The sequence below is a fragment of the Poecilia reticulata genome, linkage group LG3 (genome assembly GCF_000633615.1).
Source record: "Poecilia reticulata strain Guanapo linkage group LG3, Guppy_female_1.0+MT, whole genome shotgun sequence".
In the NCBI taxonomy this organism is placed as follows: Eukaryota; Metazoa; Chordata; class Actinopteri; order Cyprinodontiformes; family Poeciliidae; genus Poecilia; species Poecilia reticulata.
Genome location: NC_024333.1, coordinates 33,734,843 through 33,760,056, shown reverse-complemented (window position 1 = coordinate 33,760,056; position 25,214 = coordinate 33,734,843). Strand labels below are relative to the sequence as shown.

At 38.0% G+C, this 25,214-nt stretch overlaps 1 protein-coding gene across 1 annotated transcript in view; it reads right to left on the bottom strand.

Moving 5' to 3' along the window:
* Positions 1-24,486, bottom strand: part of LOC103463020 (C-myc promoter-binding protein-like) — a 63,390-nt gene extending 38,904 nt beyond the window's left edge. Inside the window, exons 1-5 of the mRNA XM_017303889.1 lie at positions 24,258-24,486; positions 8,269-8,602; positions 4,723-4,969; positions 2,875-2,944; positions 776-991 (exon numbers count right to left, since the gene is read on the bottom strand). Coding sequence (XP_017159378.1) covers positions 776-991; positions 2,875-2,944; positions 4,723-4,969; positions 8,269-8,579 — 844 coding nt within the window. The 5' untranslated portion in view covers positions 8,580-8,602; positions 24,258-24,486. The remainder of the gene's footprint in view (positions 1-775; positions 992-2,874; positions 2,945-4,722; positions 4,970-8,268; positions 8,603-24,257) is intronic.
* Between the last annotated feature and the right edge of the window lie 728 nt (positions 24,487-25,214).

Below are 25,214 nucleotides of genomic sequence, written 5' to 3'. Positions count from 1 at the left end.
TGATAAAAAATTTACCACAATTCATTGTTTTTAGAGTATCTGGGGAAAAATGATCTCAGTTCTGAAGAATCTGCAAACTCAGATGAGTGATTTTTCTACATTAAATACAGATTTTATTCGGTGGYATCCTTATTTTATTTTCAACCTTGTTTATGTAGAACTTTAGATAATGATAATGCACTAAAATGSTGCAAAACAGTAGAACTATGAATAGAAGTTAAAAATTAACAGTAAAATGTATTTAATTTAAAAAATAAATAAAATATTGTACAAAATTATRAAAAAAATACTCATAAAATATTAAGATTATGCATCATTTCTGACAAAAATAAATAAATCACTGATCATAAAACAGAAATGTTGGACTAATAACTGAAACATCTTTTTAATAATCTCTCTTGCATTTTTAGAGAAAAATAACTAAGTGTCAAATATTAAATCTCCAGAAAAGGACAAAATTAAATGCAACCTGCTCACAGTTTTGATGTTTTATAGATTTATAATGAGATTATTTTGCATAAACTGGAATTAAATCAAAAAGTGGTGTGGGAAACACAAACACATGAAATATTTAATGTGTTGCAACAGAGATGTTTGTGTTCTCTTTCAATTTGTCGTGAATTTGCAGAATTGTACCGACTGCAACATGCCTGACCCAGTTTTCCTTTGGCGATGCAATGCATCGTGTTTTTTTAGGTGCGTTTAGTCTGCAGACCCAACAGCTGCACATGTGACAGTTACAGACTTCCTGTCACCAGTTTTTTTTATCTGATGCTGCAGTCCAGATGTTTGTGAATAAAAATGACGTTTAACCAGCTTACTTTCTCTCCAGACGCGCCGGTGAGGACGAAGGTGGAGAAAACAGGGAGAGAGTACTTGGTGTTCGCTGGCCAGCTCTCGATTGTTGCCCCCATGGGAAGGCAGAAGAGAGGGACCGACTCYGGCAGAGGGAAAGACTCGTAGTCCTCCTCCGGATATCTGCTGAATAAACCTTAAAGGACACAGAAAAACAAGAAAACAAGCTTTAAGTGATAGTGAGGTGAACTCCTCTCTGCGGCAGCAAATCAAAACTTCTTGTGGAGGTGAAATTACTTTTCCAATAGTGCTAAAACCGTCGTTAAAACGCGCCTCATTGAGTCAGTGCAGAAACCCTGGGCTCTGTAATAATCAATCAGTGCTTTGTAACRAGGCTGTGGAGTAATTAGTCTCTGTCAGCAGGACAGAAATAATGAAACCCTGACTTCATTTAATGAGCTGCTCAAACGCCGAGCTGCAGCAAACTTTGGATAATGTACTTGTTCTGAACAATCCAACTTCCACGGGTCTTAAACAGGTTTTACTTCCTGGTTATGTAAAAAAATAAAAAAAGAAAGAATAAAACGGCATCAGACGCATCGCTCTGACAGTTTGAGCATTTAGCTGGGATTTATCTTCACACAGAGAAAAGGGAGAAAACTGATTTTAAAATGTTTTTCATTYATTTATTTTTCACAACAGAGACTTAAAAATGTTTCCCTAAAATGATGGATGGATGCTTGGATGGATGGACGGACGGATGGTCTGGTTGCTATGGTTACTGCAGCTTCCTGTGGAAACAAACTGCAGAAATCTGCAGSGGTTTTTTGCTCTGACTCAGTCAGTTCGTCAGAGACAGAATCAGTGTCCTGCAGATTCACCAGCATGTTGCCGACTGAAAGTAAACAAAACTCAATCTGCCAGAAAAATAATCAATTTGTCTTCTTAGCGTCCAAATCACACAGATGTTTCATGTGAAATAATAGTAACAATAATAACGTCACCATAAAAAACACGGCTTTGATTTAAAGCAAACGTAAATACTGACAGAGCAGGAGTTTCAGCGAGTCTCAACCTGTTAGAAAGGATGCAGAGAAACGCAGGCAGAGCAATCTGCATCCCTGAAGACACAAACATGCAGGAAAAACAAAAGCAACTGAATTACATCGCATAAAATATCATAAAGCCAAGCCATGTTGAGGCAAACCACAGCCACGCTCATGATTTAAAGCAGGGGTGTCAAACTCCAGTCCTGAAGGGCCGCTGTCCTGCAGTTTTTAGATGTGCCACAGGTACAAAACACCTGAATCAAATGGCTTAATTACCTCCTCAGTTCTCCAGAGCCTTGCTAATGACCTAATTATTCTATTCAGGTGTGGTGCAGCAGAGGCACTTCTAAAAGTTGCAGGACACCGGCCCTCAAGGACTGGAGTTTGACACCCCTGATTTAAAGGGACAGTGTTGTGTTTTCCAGACACACAGTGCCATTTTATAGCACAATCAAGTAAATATGTTACACTGAACTGTAATGTAACATATTACAATTGTTATATAAAAGCCACGTACATCAAATATGACTTAAAACATTTGGTAGTATAACACGTTGAAATTGGGCCTCTGTCTCTTTAAGAATCTCCACTTTCAGGAAGTCATCACAACACGGCTCCTCTATAAATCCTTTAATGTCTTTACCAGCGTTGCTCTGAGAAGTAGCTCCTATACTGAGCTCAGCAGCTCCACCAGGTGTTTGCTAATTGCTGCTGGCTAGTCTGAAGGAGCTGAGTGGGTGCTGCTTTATGAGACAGCCCCTCAAAGGCGGAGCTAGTTCCCACCAGCCGTTTTCCACAGCTAAATGGTTGCCATGGAGATTAAAGGATTTCTCAAACGTGCATGAAAGAATCAAGGTAAAACTCCAGGAATGTTTTAATGAGGGAAAAACTTGATGTAAAGCTCAAAAAGTCCATTTTAAATAATACCGGCCCTTTAAAATACCAGTCAGAACTGATTTCTCTCATCTCTGATGTCAGACGTTATGAAGGTTTACCTGCTAAGAGACACACCTGCATCAGGAAGGCTCACCTGCTTTGTAGGCGATCACGTTGGTTTTKGCCACAGATTTCTTGTAACACAGGTAAACGGAGGAGCCCCACTGCAGGCAGGAGCAGAGCAGGAGCACAAGGTGGACAATCAGAGACAAGGGGARGGAAGCAGGACAAGGTGAAGTAACTGCAGCAGCAATCCATTCATAAAAAACAAAGTTATGAAAGCTGGGCTCGGCAATGWGGCTTGAAAATCAAAAAGATTTTTATAGCAGATCCAATTTTTGATTCTAAATCTTTTATTTTCAAAAAAGAGATCAAAAGTGACAGAAAATATAAAAAAACAGCTTTTATTTCAACCATCCCTTTCAGAGACTAATATTGAGAACAAAGTTAAAATATTAGCTGAATAAAGACGCAACTTTACAAGAAAAATGTCTTAMAATTATGTTAAAAAACCCCAAAAACAAATAAACAACTTCGCAATTACGTTGTTTCCATTAAATAAGCAACAAAATCACACGTGAATGAGTTTGTTCACRCRATAAGTCAYTGAAARACATGCAGCCAACTACTTYCWGTTGTCGTCATCTTYGTGGTTTCTGCCAGTAGTAACAATTAYTGCTCATGAGATTCATATAATGCAGAAAAAAAAGTTTCCATTGCAGTTTTGCAAAATAAACAAATTTTGATATGGCTAAAAAACTGCCTCCAATTGGTGCAGTTATATGGTCAATGGCTGTGCTGCCATTAAAAATGTGCAAAAAAAAAACACAGCTAATGAAATGTTGCACATCAAAGAATCTTCATGTGTTAGACTGGTCCAGTCAAAGTCTAGACCAAAGAGAGATCATGAACCTGTGGAAARACGATGCTTTCACCCAGTCTGAGCTGAAACTGTTCTAAAAATATCAAATAATTCARTCTCCTGTTTGAACAAATGACTTTGCATATAAATGWCTTAAGTCTSAATTCTTAAAGAATRAAAAYCAGAAGTGTCTGAAAATGTGGGATAAATGGGAACGCGTTTGGCTGCAGAGACATGCATGTGACCTCTGAGCGCTGCAGCAACACAAGGAATGTTGCCACCAAGATCAATACGACCACATGCTCTTCCTGCATTTCCTGCACTCAGAARCGTAACTGGAAACTGGAGAGTGCAAGAAAAAAAGCCCTGCATGATTTTTGCTGGGCAGAAAGACAAAATAAGATGATTCCATGTTTCAGCTTTGTATAATAATGAAGAAGGTTTTCCACACTTTTTATCAGCTCAAACTATTTGTGACGKTGCAGYAGAGTGAGYKTGCTTCATCAGTCTGATGTTTTCTACTAGAAGTGTCTATTTGTGACAATATCTGGACAACAATGGACACAKTCACTGCAAAAACACAAAATCTTAACAAGTAATTTTGGTAAATATTACTTGTTAAATTTTGTTTTACTGATTGAAGGTTTTTCAGTTGTCCTTTTGACTGAAGAGCTGCTGCGTTGTGCCTGCAAGTATTTTGCATGTTTTATGTCTAAATTAGGTKAATTTATTGCAAGACCATTTTGCCAGATCACAAAGTATCATTTATACCTRAAGCGAAAAATTAGCAGCCAATMMAGGCGATCGGAATCAGCAGAGAAAAACCTGATCAGATCATCCCTAAAAGATTTCATKAAAACTGAACAGGTAAAACAACAAAATCATTTTTGCATTTTTAAWAATRAATTTTGTRGTTTAAGTTTGCCAGTTTTGGCCACATTKGACTTAAGAACTGCTCTGAGTTTTCAGCAAATGGCCTTTTGTTGAGTCTGTATGCTCCAGTTAATGATTTATTATTAAATTAGTTGACAATCATTTTAATAATCTATTAATCGTTTCAGTAGCCTGAAGTGTCCTCACCATGCTGCTGTTGAGATTCTTCTCCACCTTGCAGAAGGTGTGCGGCGGCGCCTCGCCTTTGCTCGGGATGATGATGCAGACGTCGGTGACGGCCAGGGAGGCGTGCGGCTGGCTGTCCGGCGCTCGGCGGTACGTGACGTAGATCCGCTGGGAGGAATTGCCRCTGATGTTGGCGGGACGACCAGCGGGCGTGGTCTGGATGAGGTGGCAGCCCTGCTTCAGCCTCTCCTTCCACTCATACAGGACTCTGCAGGGAGGGAAATAACATCACATCCAGGTGCAGACGCCACAAAAAAACAACATTTTACCGATAAATCAGGTTATGGGATGGAAGAAGGGCTGGGGGATACATTTATTTAATTTATTAATTGAATATTTGATGTTTGAAGGTTTAATTTGTGAAAGATCTGGATTTTATTTTTCACCAATTCTCTCCTTGGGTTTCCATAGTTCAGAGTGGCGGCCATCTTGTTTTACAGCTTCTATTTCTAAGACAGATTGTGAGGGTCAGGGTAAGATGTCCTATTCAAGTTAATGTTACAAGAATAGAAGTGTAGTAATATAACAAAATCTTAGCAGTATGAGAATTTCAACACAAAATTATCTAAGCTTTCTTCTTCATTAAAATTTATTTTTTCTTATAATTTTAAGACGTTCTGGTAAAATTGCGTCTTTATTCTGTTAATATTATGACTATATTTCTCCATTGTATAACTCACAGAACGGAGGATTAAAAAAAACTTTTTTAAAATACTTCCTCTCATTTGTAATAACCTTCTTAGAATATAAAGCGAGGGAGGATCGATTAAAATCAGAAATCTGAGATTTTATTTTTACGTCATGTCACTAAGTCCAGTTTTTGTGTGTAAATTTTGAGGAAAGATTTTAAACATTAGAAAAAGGCTGTGACATAAACAGTGAAGCTCTGTGAAAACTTCACATGAGCAACACTTTTCAAACGATCTGCCAAGTCTTCCTGAAAGTTTTTCATTCTAAAATGAACTAGACAAGCAAAAATATTTAAATTCAAGCTTTGAAATACTGTTGTCTCTACACATAGGAGAAAATTTACATATGAAGAAATGCTTTTTTAAAAGGTTTCTGTGAAAAACATGAAGGATGGTAATTCAGGAGTATTTTTTACAGGTCTACTACAGTTTTTGTCCATTTTTCTACAAATCTAGAAAACGTACAACACTACATGCCATCACAGTCAAGAATAAAGATAAGTTTTGAGCAATAAATGTTAGAATAAAAGCTTAGAAATAGTTTGAAAGCCTGAAGAAACATCAATCAGGACCACTTTACAAGAGAACAAAGCCTCAGTGAATGCATAATAGATAAAAACAAAAACTTCTCTTACTTATAGCAGCTCATCCATATGGAAAACATTCAGTTTATTAGCAGCAATTTATGCAGAGAAATGGACAGCTCTGCTGCACTGCTGCATGCATATTTCAAACATCACAGGGATGGCAGTTTGATCTGCGCTCCAACCCAAACTAACAGCACGTTCTGGTTCCGGCAAAGAACTATTGAGCAAAGAAAAATGTTCATTCTTCTTTTGTTTGCGGTTTTGACCTTGGAATAAAGACTCTGGCATTGATTTGAACATGTGCATTTAGTACAAAAGTGTCTTGAAAGACAATAAATTTTCATGTTTTTTCTTCATTTTTCTCACTGACTCTTCTGATTGGTCATCATCTGAACTCAAGCACACCAACTAAAACTGTTCAAACATTACAAAATGAGCTCACAAGAGTGTTTTAATGTATAAAAAGATAATTTTTGCACCTTTATGGCACYAAGATGTCTAAGATATCCCTCAATCAAACCACTCAGAAGGCAAGAACTTAAAGTTAAAGCATAAAATTGCAGTAATTTTCCCCAATTTATTCGCTTATCCTCCATTACTCTGCAGGGTTTTTGTGGGAGTATCTGAAAGGAATACAGAAAAGAGATCTTTGAGTGGAAAACTGTTAGATTCATAATTACTTTTTCTGCAGGATCCTTTTTAAGATGCATCAGACCAGAGCAGAACTCATCCATCCATTATTGACAAACGCAGCATTTCAGTGTAGTTTCGAACTGCGTGTTTGCTGAGCGAGGCCTTGAACAAACCGCCTGAACACATCTGATTGTGTAAGAAGGTCAAAGGTTTGAAAAGCATTTACAGGAACTGCTCTTTATTTTCAGCACTTTTATTTAGTTTATGTTTTACAGATCAGAGAATCAGCTTTCACCTAGACACACAATCACGCTCTTAAAAAAATAGAATTAGGATTTAGGGTCTGGCAATACGGCTTAAAATTTACTTTTTATTTTACACCACGTTAAATTTATGACTGTAATGTTTTTTGTTACATTTTTATCTTAAAAAAGACAGAAAATATTTTCAAAAACTGGCTCATCTCAAATCCAAACAATTAGAAATGTAAAACACGCTTGTGAAACAAGATGGCCGCCCTGGGAATTTAAACGGAGTGAAGCTAAAGCTAACACTTTACCAGTTTGGGGTTGAACACTTTTACAGACAAATGTTTTCTTTTTTTTTTACTTTAATTGCAAAATATAGATATTATTTTACAGTTTTGGAATAAGTACAGCTCTGAGTGTGCTGTTCTTTAAGCAAACAGCCTTATTTGTGTCTGTATACTCCAGTTAGTGATTAATTGATTACCATTTTCAACAAATTCGTCACGATTAATCGTTTCAGCCTTCAAAAAAATGAAAGTTTGATATCCCAACTTCAACTTACTGAGAAGTTGAAGCATCTATCTGATATTTCTGTTCATAAAACAGAAAAGCATTAAAATAGAAATACCTTAAATTTAAAAGGACCTGAAACAGCAGCTGTGCAGCTATTCGCCACTGCATGGAGCAACAGCTGAAGAAGCGTGTAAATGATGGCTGCAGCCACTCATTTAAACCCATTAGGCTTGTCAGGCTCACTGCAGCCGAGATGCTGATTGTGTCTGAGCAGAGCGGCTGCATCAGTGCCAGATAAGCGCTGAACTCCGCAGTGTCGGGGAGAAGAATGAGTCCGTTTAGCGTCGTCACCACCTGCCTGAGGTGTGTGAAGATGGAGTATTGAATTCACATAATTCAGGTGATGCTGCTGAGGGAGAGACCTGTAACAGTGCTTCCCTTTCACCTTTCACTGCGACAGAAAACGGCTGCTGGCAGAACTGAGCACTCCCTGGAAATAAGAAGACTTCAGCCTTTTAGATCAACTTCAAATGTCCTGAAGCTGGAAGAGCAAAGCAGCTGCACTGATAGCAGGAGTGAATCATTACCAGGAGGGAGACAGCCGGTTCTCAAAACCAGCAGCAGGGCAGGGCTGAAACGATTAATCACTTCAATCGTGATTAATCGTTATTGAAATAATTCTCAACTAATTTAGTAATCAATAATGATACCTGCAGGGTGGTGCCGAAGTGATTAATCAAATTAATCAATTATTAAAATAATCGTCAACCAAGTCAGTAATGATAATGATAGTGGAGGTCTGATGGGAAATCAATCAATCAGTGAAAGGTCACTCACCCCAAGTCGATGAGCGGCGGTTTGTCGCGGCCTCGCCTGTAGCACAGGAAGATCTGCGGCGCCATGAGGCCGCCGTTGTTCAGATCGGCCGAGTGTCCGCTCGGCGTGGTCTCGATGCACACGAACCCCGGAGGAACCTCCTCGCCCAGGGAGCGGATCACCACCGCCACGTCTGTGATGGGCGCTTTGGGCTTGGCCGTCTTGTGGCACACGTCATCAAAGTGGATCTCCTGGTCCAACGGCTTGGACGGGTCCGTCAGACCGGCAACCACGAAGTAGTCGGCTACACGGGGGCCTTTGTCCTCCATCATTTCCCATCCCCGCCAGCTGCCCTCTGAGGGAAGAGATGCAAACGAATGATTAATTTTTGTCACAGAAGGAAGTCGGGCTTTTATGCTTGTTTTAGTAGTGATATAAAAAAAAATATGACAGCTATTAATCATGCTAAATGGAGTTCAGATGAAGGGTAAACGGAAGAAAGTGAAAACGTGAGGAGGGAAGGAGACATTCTCAGGTAAGAGGCACATAGAGTTTAGGAAGTTAGCTGATGTTAGATTTAATGTTGAACATCTTTACTGACACAAAGGTCTCTGAGGAGAAACCAAACTTCTGCTTACAGTTTTCAAGATCTTAGTGTGCAGTTCTCATGCCAATATCCCAGAGTTTCCCAAACTTAAATGTTTTAGTCTAAATTCACCAGAATAAACACAACAAAAATCCACATTTATGAAAAAAAGAGATACAGAGAGAGGGACAAAGAAAGAGAAAAAACTGAGGTAGAGAGAGAAAGACAGAAGCGCCAAAACACAGAGACATAAAGACAGAGATAGACAGAAAAACAAACAGATTCACAGAGAGAAAGTCAGAAAGACAGATGGCAAGAGGGAGACAGAAAGACTAAGTCAGGGAGAGACAGATGGAGAGAGACGACAAAAACAGAAATACAGACAAAGAGACAGAGGAAGAGGAGAGAAAGAACATTGATGGAGGGAAGAATGGAAGGACATTTGTATGTATGGACAGACAGACAGAAGGACAGGAAATATTAATATTCCCAGATTCCTCCCGTTTCCAGTCTTTCCCAGACCTACAATATACATTTCATATCTTTCAGACGGCACAGAAAGCCTGTCTGAATATTGGAAAATCGCGTCTCAACCTGGGATCCTCGTGATTTCATGCAGTTCCTTCGTCAGAAATCGACACGAATCCTTCAGAGAGCCTCCTTGGGCCAGGAGCAGCAGGTCAGATGACGCTGCTTTGCACCTGATGACCACTGACTGCTGGCTGTGCCACGATACCAGAGGGTATTTCAGGAATCCAGAGGAAGTGGGACAAATGAGGTGGAAATGTGACACGAAACGGCTTCATTTGCATTTAGGAGGAAAACTAATGGGGTGAGGAGAAGCTGGTGCAGTAGACGCTGTGTGTTGCTGCAGAGCTTCAACAAGCTGTTATCCTTCTTTTTTGTGTTTTTAATCCGAATCAATTAGACGGTTATCTTAGAAATCAATTAATCTATCAAATTTCTGATGATTAATCGATTAATCAGATTTTTTTWAAAACTGGCACATTCTACAAATTTTTCATTTAACCTCTTTAGTCTTTTTATACAATATTAGCAATAAACTAAATGATGCAAATAGACAAATAATTCAATTCATTTTTAATGTTGCATTTCTATTGCCTAAAATKAACATATTTACAGACAAAGGTTGTTGTTGTTTTTTATCTTAAATGTATCTATTTTTGTACAGTTTTGACTTAATTACTGGTGTGAGTTTGTTCYATCATCAAATGGCCTTTTTTGAGTCTGCATACTCCAGTTAATGACTGATCGATTACTAAATTAGTTTAAGATTATGACAGCAATCAATTAATCATTTCAGTCCTAAAATAATAACGCAAGCTTTACAAAAAACATTTTTTCCCATAAATAATAGATATTTCACCCAGTTTTCCCCTCAGTCTTCCAGAGTAACCATGCTCTAAAGTAAACCCAAAATGATTATCCTCCTTCACTCTCTGCAGACTTGTAATTTTTGGGGCGGGTGTGGTGTTGTAATCTCCCAGCATGCCTCACTGCTCACTAACAGAAACCTTCAGGACATGAAGGAGTCTCAGTGGGCTGCATTCATCCTTTGCCTGTTTTCTCCTGGGATGAAGGATGATGCCGTAACCACATTTGGATCATGACAGCTGTAGGAGCAATTTGTTGCATCATTCTGAATAAAGCAAACCTTTGCAGAGTTAGTTTAAAAACAAAAAGGCAAAAACGTAGGACTAGAGTTGCAACCAGATATTATTTTGGTTGATTTAATCATCAGAATAATAATTAATCTGAYGATTAATCGAGTAAAAATGGCACATTCTGCTAATGTTTTTATGTACCCACTTAATCCATTTTTATACATTTTTAGAAATACWTTACAGTTACAAATAAACGGCCAAATTTATATTTTACTTAACATTTTTAATGCCTAAATACAACATATTTACAGACATGATTTTTTGGCCTAAACGCAAAATGTGTTTGTGTATATACRTATATATTGTTTGGATTAATTACTGCCATGAATAATTATGTTGTTCTTTCAACAAAGTGGCCTTTTTTGAGTCTACATACTAAAACGATTAATTGATTAATAAATTAGTTGACAATTATTTGAAATTGCTTCATCACGATTAATTCTATTAATCGTTTCAGCCTTAAAACAGTTTGTGTTTCACCAGTTGTAAAATGATTTTAGCATGTTAGCACCCAAACATATTTCACCCTATGGATAGAAAATGAACTYCAGGTCCAGATAAGTTTATATCTTCTGTTTCTGGTTGATTCAGTCTAATCTGCATGTCATTCATGATTGTTTCTTTGCAGACATTTAGTGAATAAAGCGTGTTTGTTGCTAAAATACAACAGTCCTTGCAGGAGTTCAAACAGAGAACAACGTGTGTTTGCTGGCCTGGTTGCCGCTGCTGTGTTATTGACAGMTGGTGAGAAAGCGCTGTTTCAGTGTGTTCTGGCTCTCGCGCTCAGATTACGAACACATCTTGCCTCATCATTTCCACACTCTGGGAACGTGACGAGAAAACAGCCACTGCTGATTTACTGCGCCAAGTGATTTTTATACAGCTGTGATAAAGCAGAAGGTATGGGTGTAAAGATTTACAGACATATTCTATTAACTGTACAGCCCCCTCTCCACTCCAGTTATTGGCACCACTGACAAAAAGGCATTAAAAGTGTTGAAACTCATAAAAGTCTCAGACAGAAAGAACTGGAGAAATACAGCTTTTAAATTGATTACATTTATTCAGTGTTAAGAAATAATTGTTATTACCAGATTTCTGATGCCAAAATTATTGGCTGATTGATTATTGGCCCTTAAAAAGGTCCTATAACAGCTCATTTCTCATAGCCACTTTTCAAAATGGGAAAGATATAAATACATATTATTCAAGTGTAGTAGAAGTGATTGTAAGTCAGACAGTCTACAGGAAATGTTATTATTAGCCTACATTTGGCCTGATCTACAGTCAGACCATTTATTTAAACAACTGGATTTGTGACAAAGTCTGATAAGTTTTATCTTTGACGATGACAAGTGAAGTAACATCTACAAAGCTTCCAGCTAACGGTAGCTTTGTTTCCATCCACTTGTCATGTGAATTTCGAGCAAATTTTTTAAATGTCACAAAAAAAGCTAATTATGAGTTTCCATCAACTGGCTATGAGGATACATGTGTAGAAAGCTAGTTTGAATTTTGCCATTTCCATCAATCTGTTCTAATGCGATATTTCAAAATGTGGAAACTCAAAATTATGGAAACTCATTTTAAAGCATGTTGGTGCCACTAAGGCTCTAAAACAAGACGCCATCTACATGCCAAGTGGTTGTTTGGGAAAACATTAACACACTGAGCTCATTTAATTTTATTGGGAATTTTAGCACACCAGTGTGGGCTTTGGTCAGATGAGACTAAGTGTGTTTTCACACCTGACAGTTTGGTTGATTTGAGACTGAAATTGCAACATTTATTACATTTCCAGCTGCTGTGTTTCTCTTTCACACTGCATCAAACAAACCAAACTAGTGGTTTGGTTTGTTCCCCTCCTCGCCTTTGGGGGGCGCTGCACCAAGAACTGCTGGGGGAAACGACACAAAAACCTCTGAAGAAGAGACTGACCACAACTTCCTTCTTCACGAAATGTTAACAAAAATGGAGTGATGTCAGATTCTAGCGGTTGTTGGATTTGTCTTTTGTCTTTGGTAAGACTGTGAACCGTTTCTCCCTCTACCATTAGACTCTTGCCTTGTTTAGGCTGCATTTACCCAGAATGCCCTGCGCTGTAGTCCACTTCCTGCTTTTGGAGTGGTTTGCTTGGCATTCAAACCACGACAGAGTTCACTATAATCCAACTGTGACCAAGGTTTGTAGGAAGATAAGAGTTCGCTTATATGGTCTACATCAGAGTTTGATTGCGTATTTACATTTCCACAAACAAATCAGACTTTCAAGACAAATGGACTGGAGTTTGATTACAGGGTCTTAATTCACCCTAAGACTTGTCTTTCTGGCCACAAAAAGTCCAGGTGGGTTTGACCAACTTTGCAAAATGTTGGCAAAAGTGGGGAGTCCAATTGGTTGAACTAAAACACATCTGTTCAGGACACCAAGTCCAAGACCACAGTCAGCGCCCCACTTCCTGTCTGAGCAATAGAAAAGGATTGAAACTGTTCCAAGATCGGAAAACACTGGTGTCAGAGGACACGCTTCCCTCAGTAAGAAAGGAACAGAACATGAAATACCAAACAGGAGAGTAATTTATTTGTTAAAAATGTGAGCAAACCGAAGCATTGGAAAGTCTAACAGCTCTGCAACGGGAACATATGCGTGCAGAGAAAAGAGCATGGCCACACATTCTCTGTTTTTCACTGATATAGCGCCAAGCAGAAATTATGACATACCTAAACACATGTGGCTTTGTCGTAATGACTAAAAACAAAAAAAGCCATCCTGCAGTTATTCAGTTGAGAATCGTATTCAAAGCTGAAGTATAAACTTGCTGAAATATCATTGTGTGCCTCCAAAATGACATTCGAACAGGAGGGACTTTACATGAAGACTCAGCTTACTATAAAATAGATTATGACCTAATTCATTTCAGTCTGACAGTTGAGAGCAGCAGAGACCTCCCACAGTATCACCTTACGCCCCTCAGAGTCATATGACGGGCTTGGAGACTGGAAAGCATCCTCGCCTGCTAAAAATATAAAGCCGCAGAAAGCAGGAATACTACGGCTCGTTACATAAGGACGAAGTGCAGCTATATGTGCCACATATATGGGACAGCCTGCTGAAGAACCAGCTCAGTCTGCAGAAATCAACACGGAAGGACACTGTCGAGACACATGACGGAGACGGATTTATAAAAAATATGTAGGAATTAAACAATTAATCGTGATTAATCAATTATTGAAATACTCGTCAACTAATTGTTAACTGGAGTATACAGGCACACAAAGAAGGCCATTTGCTGGAAGAACAACATAGTCGGAGCAGTAACTAAGTCAAAGCTGTACAAAAAAAAAACAAAAAACATTTGCATTTAAGATAAAAACGACTGTAAACATGTTTTAGTCTAAACTTCTAATCCAGCAGTTTTAGCTTCATCTGGATCAGATTTACTAGAGGAGTAGAAATGCATGATGCAAATGCTGCAACAGTATAAAAAAGAGTTAAGTGGCTACATAAAAATCTCTAGAATGTGCCATTTTTTAATCCAATTAATCGTCAGAATGATCGATTAATCAATCACTAAAATAATCGTTAGCTGCAGCCCTACAAATATGATTACCGTCCCAAACTTTGAAACATGCAAAATCTATGAAAAGATGATCAAGCCACCTTGAAATCAAACTAGACCAGGGGTGTCCAAAGTCGGTCCTCGAGGTCCGGCATCCTGCATGTTTCAGGTCTCTCCCTGGTTTTACACACCTGCATCAAATGATGGCTCATCAGAAGGCCTAAGCAGAATACTGACTTGCTGAGGAGATTGTTACTACCACTAGGGAGAGAACTAAAACATGCAGGATGCCGGCCCTCGAGGACCGACTTTGGACACCCCTGAACTAGACTGTCTATGAGCTGTTTTATTGCAGATTTTTCTTCCTTCAGGGTGCCGTTTGCATCAAAATCCAAATAAAGAATATTTAGCATCTTGCAAAAGAATTCAGATAAACTGTCACGTAATAGTCACCAAATATTTCTCCATTTTGTTTTTATAAGCGGCTCAAAGTCAGTCAGTTTAAGAACAAGCATCGTCTTTTAAGTGCTGTTACAAATTCTCAGACATGCAACACGACAAGTTGAAAAATTTTCATCTTTTGTCGCTGTATTGAAATTATACGCTTCGTAGCTAGTTAGCTACCAAGGGTATATTAGCAGCTAGTTAGCAGTAGCCTCAACCCTCCAGTTACAAAACAACTTAAACTTTTATCAACAGAAAAGTCCCACAAGAAAAGCAACTATGCAAGAATATATGATTAAATAGTCCTGTCGTGGAAATATTTAAGACCTGTGGTTAATGTCCATTTACTTTAAGGACAACTTGAAGGATTCGTGGACATGAGCTGCATGAGTTCAAAGTTATGTAGAGTGAAAGTTTCCTGCCACACATGGTGTTTTGTATGGAAATAGTTGGATATCTGTGCCATCTGAGCAGAACATTGGTTTCCTTGAGGACACTTTTTTAATGCGTTTGGTTGCATAGGACTTTGTTTAACAACATTAGAGTACAAAAGAGTCACTGCATGCAACACTTTCAGATTTTCATTTATTACCACATTTTGGAAACCATGCATCACTTTCCATTCACTTCATGGTCTGTGTTGATTTATCGTCTAAAAACCTGACAAAGTGCATTGAAGGCTGTGACTAACGGGACAAATTTTGGGCACTAAACCTAAAACTCCCCTATACAGTGCTGTATAATCTCCCTTATTCTTCACATGTAAATAATTATTGGGTTCCCCTAAAGTTGCTGCGCCCAGATGATGTAAAGCCGTGACTCACATCGCGTCTGACGTCCACAAATTAAAATCTGCTGCCAAATATTTGAATTTTCTGGCTAACTGCACTTTTCTGAATGCCAACTGACCAGAAACTCCAGGGCAACGCCCAGAGATCGAAGTCGAGCAGATTTCTTCTTTTCTTAATAAAAACCAGGATGAAACAATGAGCTGTTCCTTCACACTGAGTGTATTTCAATTTATGGATTGCCGAATAATAAATGTTGTAATCCACAAAACTCTGTTTTAAAAGACTGTTTATTCAGTTTTCTTCAGGATATATGAACATTTGGCAACAGTCTGACAAGATTTTAATTGGAGACTCAAACTTTAAACTTTGGCTCCACGACAAAGCTTCCCTGCCTAAACTCGCCGACTTATATTCCCAGTCGGAGTTCTGGGAGGAGTGGGATAAGATGTCCAAGACCCTCGGGCCCTCGGTCCACTTTCACAAGAGTTTTAGTTTGAGCCAAAGTGACAGGGGGAACGATTTCCAGCTGCCTCAGCTTCATAGAGAGAGAGGCCAATGAAAACCACCAAGGGGACTCAGGACGGCGGTTGCTGTGGGCCAGCCGGCCCGCTCTGCCGCAGCTGAATAGACATCCAGCACCCAGACAGCCGCAGCAGGGCAGACACGTGGAGGTGTGAAGGAATGCGCTCAAGAACATAAACATGAGCCGGTAGGAAGTCCAACATCTGCTTCTAGTTAGCAGAGAGCGGCAGGCCTTCGGTTCCTCTGTCTTCCTGCAACATCAAGTCGTTACACATCACTTTTAATCAGAGCCGTTTCCTTATAAAGAAGTAATTTTGGGCTCAATCAACACCCAGAGATGCTGAAGCGGATTAAATTCAAGTTCAGGGTAAAAAGTTAAAAGGGATAGAAAACGTCTGTTGAGAAAGGCCAAAAAAAGCAACGCAGAAAAACTCTCATCCAAGCTCCTCATGATTATCTTCATCCCACCTATAATTACATCCACGCTGCATTCATTCAATCCTGCGCAAGGGTTGCCAGATCTGGGGAAAGAAATAAGCAACCAGGTCTACAAAATAAGCCCAAACGAAGCTACCAGACGACACAATTCTGTAATAGTCCTCCTGACTTTTCCTTCAAATTAAGAGCTGTAATCTCAGAGATATTCTAGAAAAAAAACTAGGCAATTTATGAGTTTACAAAGTCAAAAATTTGGTGGGACAATGCAGAAGTTTTGAGATTATTCTCAGAAATTTTGAGATTGTTCTAAGAATTTTTCAAGAAAAAACAAGAAAACTGAAAAGTTTTAAAAAGTTTAAAAATTTGCTAGAAAGAAACACTGAAGTTTTTAGATTAATCTTAGAAATTTTACGTTGCAGATTCAGCTATAAAGAGACGGTAGAAGTTAAATTAGAAGTGGGTTGAGGGGATTGGTCAAAATTCAGCCGAGTTGCAGTGGTTAGTTGGTCAGAAAGGAAAGGAACACCAAAAACTTTAAGGTGATTGGTCAGATTTGTGGAAAAGTTGCGATGATAGGTGAAAACTCCTAGTCAAAATTTGTGAATGATGAGTGAATTTGCATTAGTAGTTGCAACATTGCAGCTTCCTGCTGAGTGCAACAGGAGGTCTTCCCATCCCAGTTGTGTGTCCAGTATTAGCCTGGAGGAAATGCAGAGATCTGGGGATATTAAACACAAAGTCTCCATGAAACCCGATCTCACAGCCCAGCCTCGTGGTCTCTAGCTTGATCTTTTAATCTCCCGGCTGCCAGAAACCAGCACTGTAGCATCACTTGAGCCAGAGTTATTTATGTAAATACGGAAATTAGCTGCCAGCGTTGGCTTTCCTTTCTTTTCCCTGAATCACAAGAATGAAACAGCAGGGAATTAAGCTTCATGCTTACAAACACCAGCAGAGGAATACAGACTTGATCACTGAAGAATCCAACAGAACTCATAAATCCTTCCTCCAAGTGGGGAAAACTGAATCTGAAACACGCCAAGAAAGCCTATTTTTACTGCAGGATAATTAAAACAAGACATTAATTACAGTCTCCGCCTGTTCCATCTTGACGTAGAGATAGTAATCAAGAATGTGAAAGAATAGAGGAAAATTGCCTCCACCAGAACCAGAACTAATTAATTCCCACTGTTTGTGTGTTTACAGATTATAGACTTTGCTGTTTAGGAAAAATAAAGGATTTTAGGACTTAACAAAAGTTATATTTCCAATTGAAAACCAGAGGCCACCCACTAAACAATGGCACACCCTGCCTCTCTCTAACACTCTTTATTCTTTAAGCTAATTACTGTTTGTGGACGGTATTCCCCAGAAACATGTAATCCTATTCTCATTTGTTCTTTGGCAGCTTCTCTTTTATAGTACAGCCTTTTCTTGGTCAAGATGACCCAAAGTAAAAGACAAATCATTACCGTTGACAGCAGAAATGCCTGTTATCATTTCCATTTCAACTCTGCTTCTAAAACACTTAAGACAGAATATCAGGAAATGCAGAAACTCCCAGCTGCAAACAAATCAATTGAATATAGACACTTTGCAACATGACATTATGCGAGCAAGATCCCAAAAAACTGATGACTCCCTTTGGTTTTAGCTGCCAAGTTGTCAACATGACACGCTAAATCTTCAATGTGCACTGCAAAAACACAAAATCTAACCAAATATGTCTGTTTTTTAGTGCAAATATCTTAGTAAGCTTAAAATAACACAAAGTTAGCATATAAGTAACTTTTCAGCAAGATATAGGAGCTTGTTTTAAGAAGAGATGGGCAGAATACGCAAACATTCGGCTCAAGTAAGAGAACTACTACAACATGTTTTTACTCAAGTTAAAGTAAAAAGTATGCATGCAAGAAAAAAACTCAAGAGAAAAATTATTTGGTAAAAAGTCTGAGTAACTGAGTAACTGATCAAATTATCAATCACTTAATATTTAAGATCAGACAGACCAAAATATAAAGTTAAGTGGAAATAAGGACAAAAATGACAATAATACATATAAGTAACAAAAACTAACAAAATCAGGCAAAACTTTTTTTTTTCCCCAAATCGATTTCTTTCCAGAAATCCAGAAATTTAACTGAATAGTAGAAATACTTCATAATAAAATTACAAACGAAAAAGCAAAAAGTACAGCCTTGTAATTGGCAGATTATTTCACTTGTAACATTGGAAAAATATCTTGTAATAAGAAAAATAATCTGCTATTAGAACTAGTACTTTTTAATCGATATTAAGAAATTATTGACTCCAAACAAGCTGCTATATGTAACTGAAAAGTTGCTTCTAAGTTAATTTTGTCTTATTTCACGTGAACTAAGACATTTGTTCTAGAGACTAGACCAAAAACACTTGGTAACATTTTGTGTTTTTGCAGTGTACGCATGATATAAAAAAGAAAAACGAATGCAGTACTTTGCTACTAATTGTCAACACTCCAGCTCGATAAAGTCTCAGTGTCACATTTCACAGATTACCAAGAAGTTTTAATAAAAATTAAAAAATAGCAAGCGAGATGGAAATATTTCATGTTTCAGCTATGGTAGCTTTACTTTATTTATTGTAATTTGGCACTCTTCACTCTCCATACAGGAAAAAGTCCTTAGCCTTATATCAAACACAGAGGGCTATTATTGCAGTTTGTATTCAGTCGTTGGCAGAGTTGTCTCCCTGCCAGCCTCACATAGCGACCGCAGCCATTTGTTCAGCTTCTACAGCCACTTGTTTAAACAGAATTAGATTGTAGCATGTTGATACACTTAGAAAGAGTCATTGTTAGTGTTTTCTAATGAGTTATCGATCGGGGAAGTTGAAATTTGTGAGGATCTCCGAGCAGCTGCGGCGCTCTCCGTGTATTCAGGGAAACAAGATGCCGTGTTGCAACAAACTCGCGGTATAAACAATGATTTTGTGTACACAAATAAACCAAACTGTTTGAACAGGCTGAGAGCTTTGGGTCTGATTAAGTCACAGCGATGATTTTCCCAGAGGAAACCATCCGACAGGGGAAACCATCCGACAGGGGAAACCATCCGACAGGGCATCCGAGGCCAAATTCAACAAGCCTTCGTCACAACATGTACATTACAAGCTATTACCTTGATCCGTCTGTTGTCTTGTTGATTAATCTTAGTTTAACTTTTCTTATTAGCATTTTTGTTCAACTAGAATACTTGCAACTTGCAGAGCAAGGAGAGCATTGGTGGAAATATCACCATTTTCCAAATATTAAATCTTCAAAAACCAAAACTTTTATTTAACGATTAAATGAATTCATCTCCCAGCCGTGGTGTTAACAACAAACCTAAAGACGCACCAATCCAATGCATCAGTCCCAATATTGAAAAGAAATCCAGATCAGGTGTTGGTGACAATGTGACCAATCTATAAGGGTGGATCTATTCAGCCTTGTTCTACGCTTTGCAGTCAGAGATGTCATGCTTTATTATTTATTTTACATTATATTTAGAATTCCTTGTTGCTCTTTCTGAACCATTTGAAAGGTTATTTTACGTTATACCAAGGTAGCCAACCTATTGTTTTTGTAAGTTTCTTTATTATTCATTTACATTGGCTGTTCTACTCCTAATTGCACTGACTGAGCAAATTAAAGTTGCGTTGTGTTTACATGTTTGACCAAGTTTGGGAAGCTAAGCTTAGTGTGCTGTACTGGTGCAGACTTACCAAATGAATTTGTAACTCAGTACATTTATGTCTGTTCTTAAAAAACAAAATGTTTCAAGTCAACTCAGCTCTATTTTTCTGTATCGAATTGGAATTGGACGATGCTAAACTTCAAATATTGGTCAATAAGGTGGATCGGTGCATCCCTAAACAAACCTCCGTGTTTTTCTTGAATTCATTTAAAAAAGAAATGGGTTCTTTTGCCTCGTTCTGCAGAATGACAGTGTGTAGAGTCAGCTTGTTTTTCCGTTTTGTTTGTGTTCAGTGAATACTCGGGATGCGGAATAACGTGCCACCGTGCGCCTGAGGAATTAAAACCCATCCCAGCCACCAGAGACGGACAGACAGCAGGTTTTATCAAAGAATCTGTGTTACCTTGAGGCTTCAATCACCTGAGCAGACACAGTCTAGCCGGCTCTTTTTGATGTTTCACTCACCGCTGTAAATCCTGCACAACCAGGTCAGGCAGTGACACTGCGCGCCATTTGGCCCTTTTCAGTCAGACAGCATTCCTTCATTTCCAGTATGACCTTTATTTCCTCCCTGGCATTATAAAAGGACAACGCTCTGCCCTCTGGACATTAACAGTTCGACAGAAGGTCAACGACTTGACCAACGTGCAGAAAAGCAACATGATCTTCCAGTCTCAATGAGATTAAAAGTTTAAAAACAAAAGGTTTGCATGTATAAAGTAAAGGTTACGTTTTTGAGGTGTTAACCCCTTCAGACCTGATGTCCACTGGAATGGACATTATATATTTGCTGGGTTTAAACAAATACAAAAAAAGGGATTTTGTCATTTGAATGATTCTTGCTAATGACTAACTTCTTATTGACCAATTGGTCAGTATGTCTTATAATGACCAGTGACATTTAACTACTAGTAAATGTCACTAGTTACATTTACTCAATTAAATTTACTTGAGTATGTTTTTAGAAAAAAAAATTATTTTAGGAGTATTTTTACTACGCAGTACTTTTTACTTTTACTTGAGTACTTTTATTATGAACAAGGTTTCCCTCAGAAAACTTGCTAAGTTTTGGGGCGCTCGGGCAGTCATTCATCCAGCGGCCTGCCTTATAAGACACTGGGGGAAACCTTGTATGATGTATCTCTGCTCTTACTTGAGTAAAATTTCTGAAATTTTCTACCCACTGAATGAAGAACAAACATGTTTTGACCAAGAATTCACCAAACACAGAAACACACCTGCAGTTTCTGTTAAAGTTTCATAAGAAAGAAACTGATTTGGAAAATTTTCCTTTTGCCTGATTTTATTTTTTTGTTACGTATATGAATTATTGTCATTTTGGTCATAAAAATAGCTAAACTTTCCACATATACATTTACATTTTAATCTGCCTGATAATGTAATTTTATAATATTAAATGATTGATAATTTGATCAGTTACTCAGTAATTCAGTAGAGTTTTTACCAAATACATTTTTACTCTTACTTGAGTAATTTTTGGAAGGCTACTTTCTACTTTTACTTTAGTAAAAATATGTTGAAGTATCACTACTCTGACTTGAGTTTAAATTGTGTGTACTCTGCCTACCTGTGCCAGTAATATTGGACATTGGCACCAGACAAGCATTGCTCTGAAACTAGAGAAGGGGAGGAGTAAGTGTATATTTTACATTAAAAATTATAAATTTTACTTCATGGTAGCCTATTAAAATTGCTCTTGTAATTTTAAATATTTCCAGTGATTGTGTTTGAAGTTATTTTGAAACTATTTCCCATCATTAAATTGCAGTTTTTTTCAAAGCTGAATGTCCATCCCAATGGACATCAAGAGTTGGGGTATATAAGCCAACATGAAAGAAAAAAAGTATCTGTAAACATTTTATAGCTTATTTGCAGTTCCACAAGTCATTTTTCTTTATTTTTATGTTTTTATGAGCACAAACATTTGCTTTCTTGAACTACTTGTAAAATAATAATTTCTTTTTATTTTAATGCTGAATTGGAGAAAGACTTAGGTTTTTTTTTTTGCTTTGTTGATAAAAATCAGGTTTAAATTGTTTTTTGCAGGTTGTTTTCTGACACTAGAGGAGATCTGAAAGGGCTTCCCAGCCTGTGAAACATTGGAAAATAATGTTAGGTAAATGAGTGAGGAAGGAAACCCTCTGCTCTCTCTGAAACTCTACCAGCTGTTTCTGTAACGCCTGATACATCAAACAGATGGGATATTTTCTGCAGCTCCTCTCATCCAGGACAGTGGGTATTTTGGAATACAAATACATTTTTAAATTATTTATTTTTCTCCTTCTATGTCACAATCATACAGTGTTTTGACAAAAAACACAGTAATATACATTAAAGTTGGTAGCTGCAAAGTGAGAAACGGTGAAAAAGTCCCAGAGTTCAAATGCTTTGGAAAAACCCCTTGGGTTAGAAAATGTGTATATTTAGTTCATATTTTGCCAAAAGTATTATAGTATTACTTCCTTTTTTAGCCAGTTCTGTTACAGTACATTCTTCCTGTTTTAAACTGTGGCTGGATAAGGGGGATTTCTCTCTTATTCTGCATTATTTTATACAGATTTGATTATATTATTATCCTCTAATCAAATTTTGAGCAACTTTATCTGGTTCTTTTGCATTTTTAGCTTTACATTTTTATTTTCTTTAGGTTCTTGATCTACTTTTTTAGCACCATTTTTAATGTTGGCATTAATTAAATTGGGTTTTGTGTTTTCATTTCTATTTATTCAGGTTAAACTACACTTTTTAGTGTTGCACAATTCTACCAAAAGTTATGGGTTTGACTCCAGCTCCCTTAATTAAAGTTAATTTGTCTGTTTCCTGTTGTTTGCATGTTTTCTGTTACATTTCACAGCATGCAATCAATTACAAGATTGTGATTGATAGATTTTTTTTTTAAACTTATTTTTAGATTTCTTTATGCAACTTGCAAGAGAATACACAAAATCCTTAAACTCAATTTATTAATTTAAATTACTGAATAGAACAAGGATTATGAGGGTCAAAAAATGGACACAAGAAGAGATTTAAAGAAACTTGGTGACAAAGGTTTACTTAAGTTTAAGAGATAAATAAATACATTACAAGAGATTAATACACCTTTGTTAATTACATGCTACATCTAGCTAGCCCAAAAAGGGGAGCAGATGTATTTTTACTCAACTTGTTCTGCAATCATCATTGACTGTCTTAAGAAATGCAAATAATTATGAATTTAGAGTGAACTACCAGTTTATTGTTTTAAGTTGTGACAGTCATCCACCTTGGGAATCTTGTGGAGGTTTTCGTCATGAGTAATTGGGCAGTGATCAGATAAAAAACTAGCTAAAAAGCAGCACCAGATCATGGCGTCAAATCAATATTGATAAACACTAGTCAATACCTACATTAATGCTATTGCTAATGCTAAATGTTTTACATTTTTTAATGACTGCCCTTCCACTTTTCCATAACACACTGCTTTGTGTTGGTCTATCATATAAAATTTTAATAAAGCAAAACAAAGCTGTAGAGAGGGAATGTGTTTGGCTGTTTGGGGGGCCAGTAAAGGTCAGCCCACCCAAGGCATCATTCATGTCAGAGCCGCCCCTGCTCTACCTTTGCTTCAGTGATGGAGTTGAGTTTCTGTTCTGCAGCGCTAATATGACACACATCTTCAACTTTCACATGCTTACTATTTACTTAGCTTAATTTGCATAAACTCTACCCTTTTACTCTATCGCTCATTTTAGCCCACACCAGCTGAGAGCTTTAAAAATGCTGTTTCCCACTCGCATACCTTACAGTCTTAGCAACAAATCACTCAACACATGCAATCAGTGCAACTTCTGCACCAGATTACACATTCTCTGATGGGAAAGCTAATGAAAAACAAAGAGACGTTCAGGTTGTAGAGTGTAGAAAGGGTAATGGAATATTGGGGGTTATTTTTAGCTCTGATCTGAACGCTTAGCGGGTTTAAAACCGGGTGACATCGGGTTTGATGTGGTTTTGTCTTCTAAATTTATTGAAATTTAGATTCTTTTAATTGATTCAATTCAAACAACCTGTGGATTAACGTTCAGCTCCAGGCTAAACATAAGAAAGGAGGGCTCAGTTATATAATGAGGATAAAACCAGTGGCACAATGAACACGTCTAAACAAACCGACATCGCTAGCATAACGTGCGTTAGTCCTGAGCCGCGGCGGCAGCTGTTCGGTAAATCTCTTCACAGTCTCTCGGTAACGGTTCATCATTCCCTACTTACCCGCTTGTGAAACGTCAAATCGGTCCTCACACGGAACTTCACTCGGTGGTTTACCGGAGCAGCTGCATTACTGTTGCGGGGTGAAGGTGCGCTGCTCGCGCGGTTGGCTTTATTCTGCTTTCCCTCGGAGTCTTTCCGTTACTCCCGCAGTAAGAGCGGCTGCCTCCTCTGTCAGTCACGGAGCCGAGCCGGCTGAGCGCTCGGCCGCCATCTTGGTTTTGATGGGAGTCCGCCGACATACACACACACACACACACACACGTTCATGTTTACATCACTTCAGAGGACATCCCAGTTACCCACCGGCACAGAAGCGAGTATAATGTGTGAGTGTTCGGGGTGCCCTATGCCCCCAGCTTCTTAGCATTTTACTTTTTAAACCTACATGCTTCTGATCTACAAATAAACTCTGCTGGGAACTTCTTGTTTTGTTCATTAAAAAAATGCAAACAATTATTGATCCATTTTTCTAAAGCACCCACTGATACCCAGTAGTCAATGAAAGTGAGCTGGTCAGATCCTGATCCAGCAAAGCAACTTCAATCCCAACACTTCCAATTCAAGGTTCTTTTCCTGATTTATGTCTTTGGTTTCTGCCAAATATATCCACTGTTCTGGTGTTCCAGTAATTCAGCTTCAAACTCATAAATCCAATTCAACAATATTACCTTCTCTTTCAAAAACATACATTTAATCTCTATCTGATTGTACTTTGGATTTTTTTTTCAATCTAAATCATCCTCTTTTAAAGCTTGTGGAGGAACACAATGTGTTCAGTATTTATAGCATAAACATAATGAATTTTGTCAATCTCAAGTAGATTTATTGTTCTCTTCAGAATAAGAAAGGCAGGTTTAAAATCTCTGAGGCAACTACTTGATATATTTTTTTTAAATTAGTGACCTGGTGACGCATCAGCTGGAGCATAATCTCAGCTCGGTTACCTGTCCAGCTTTG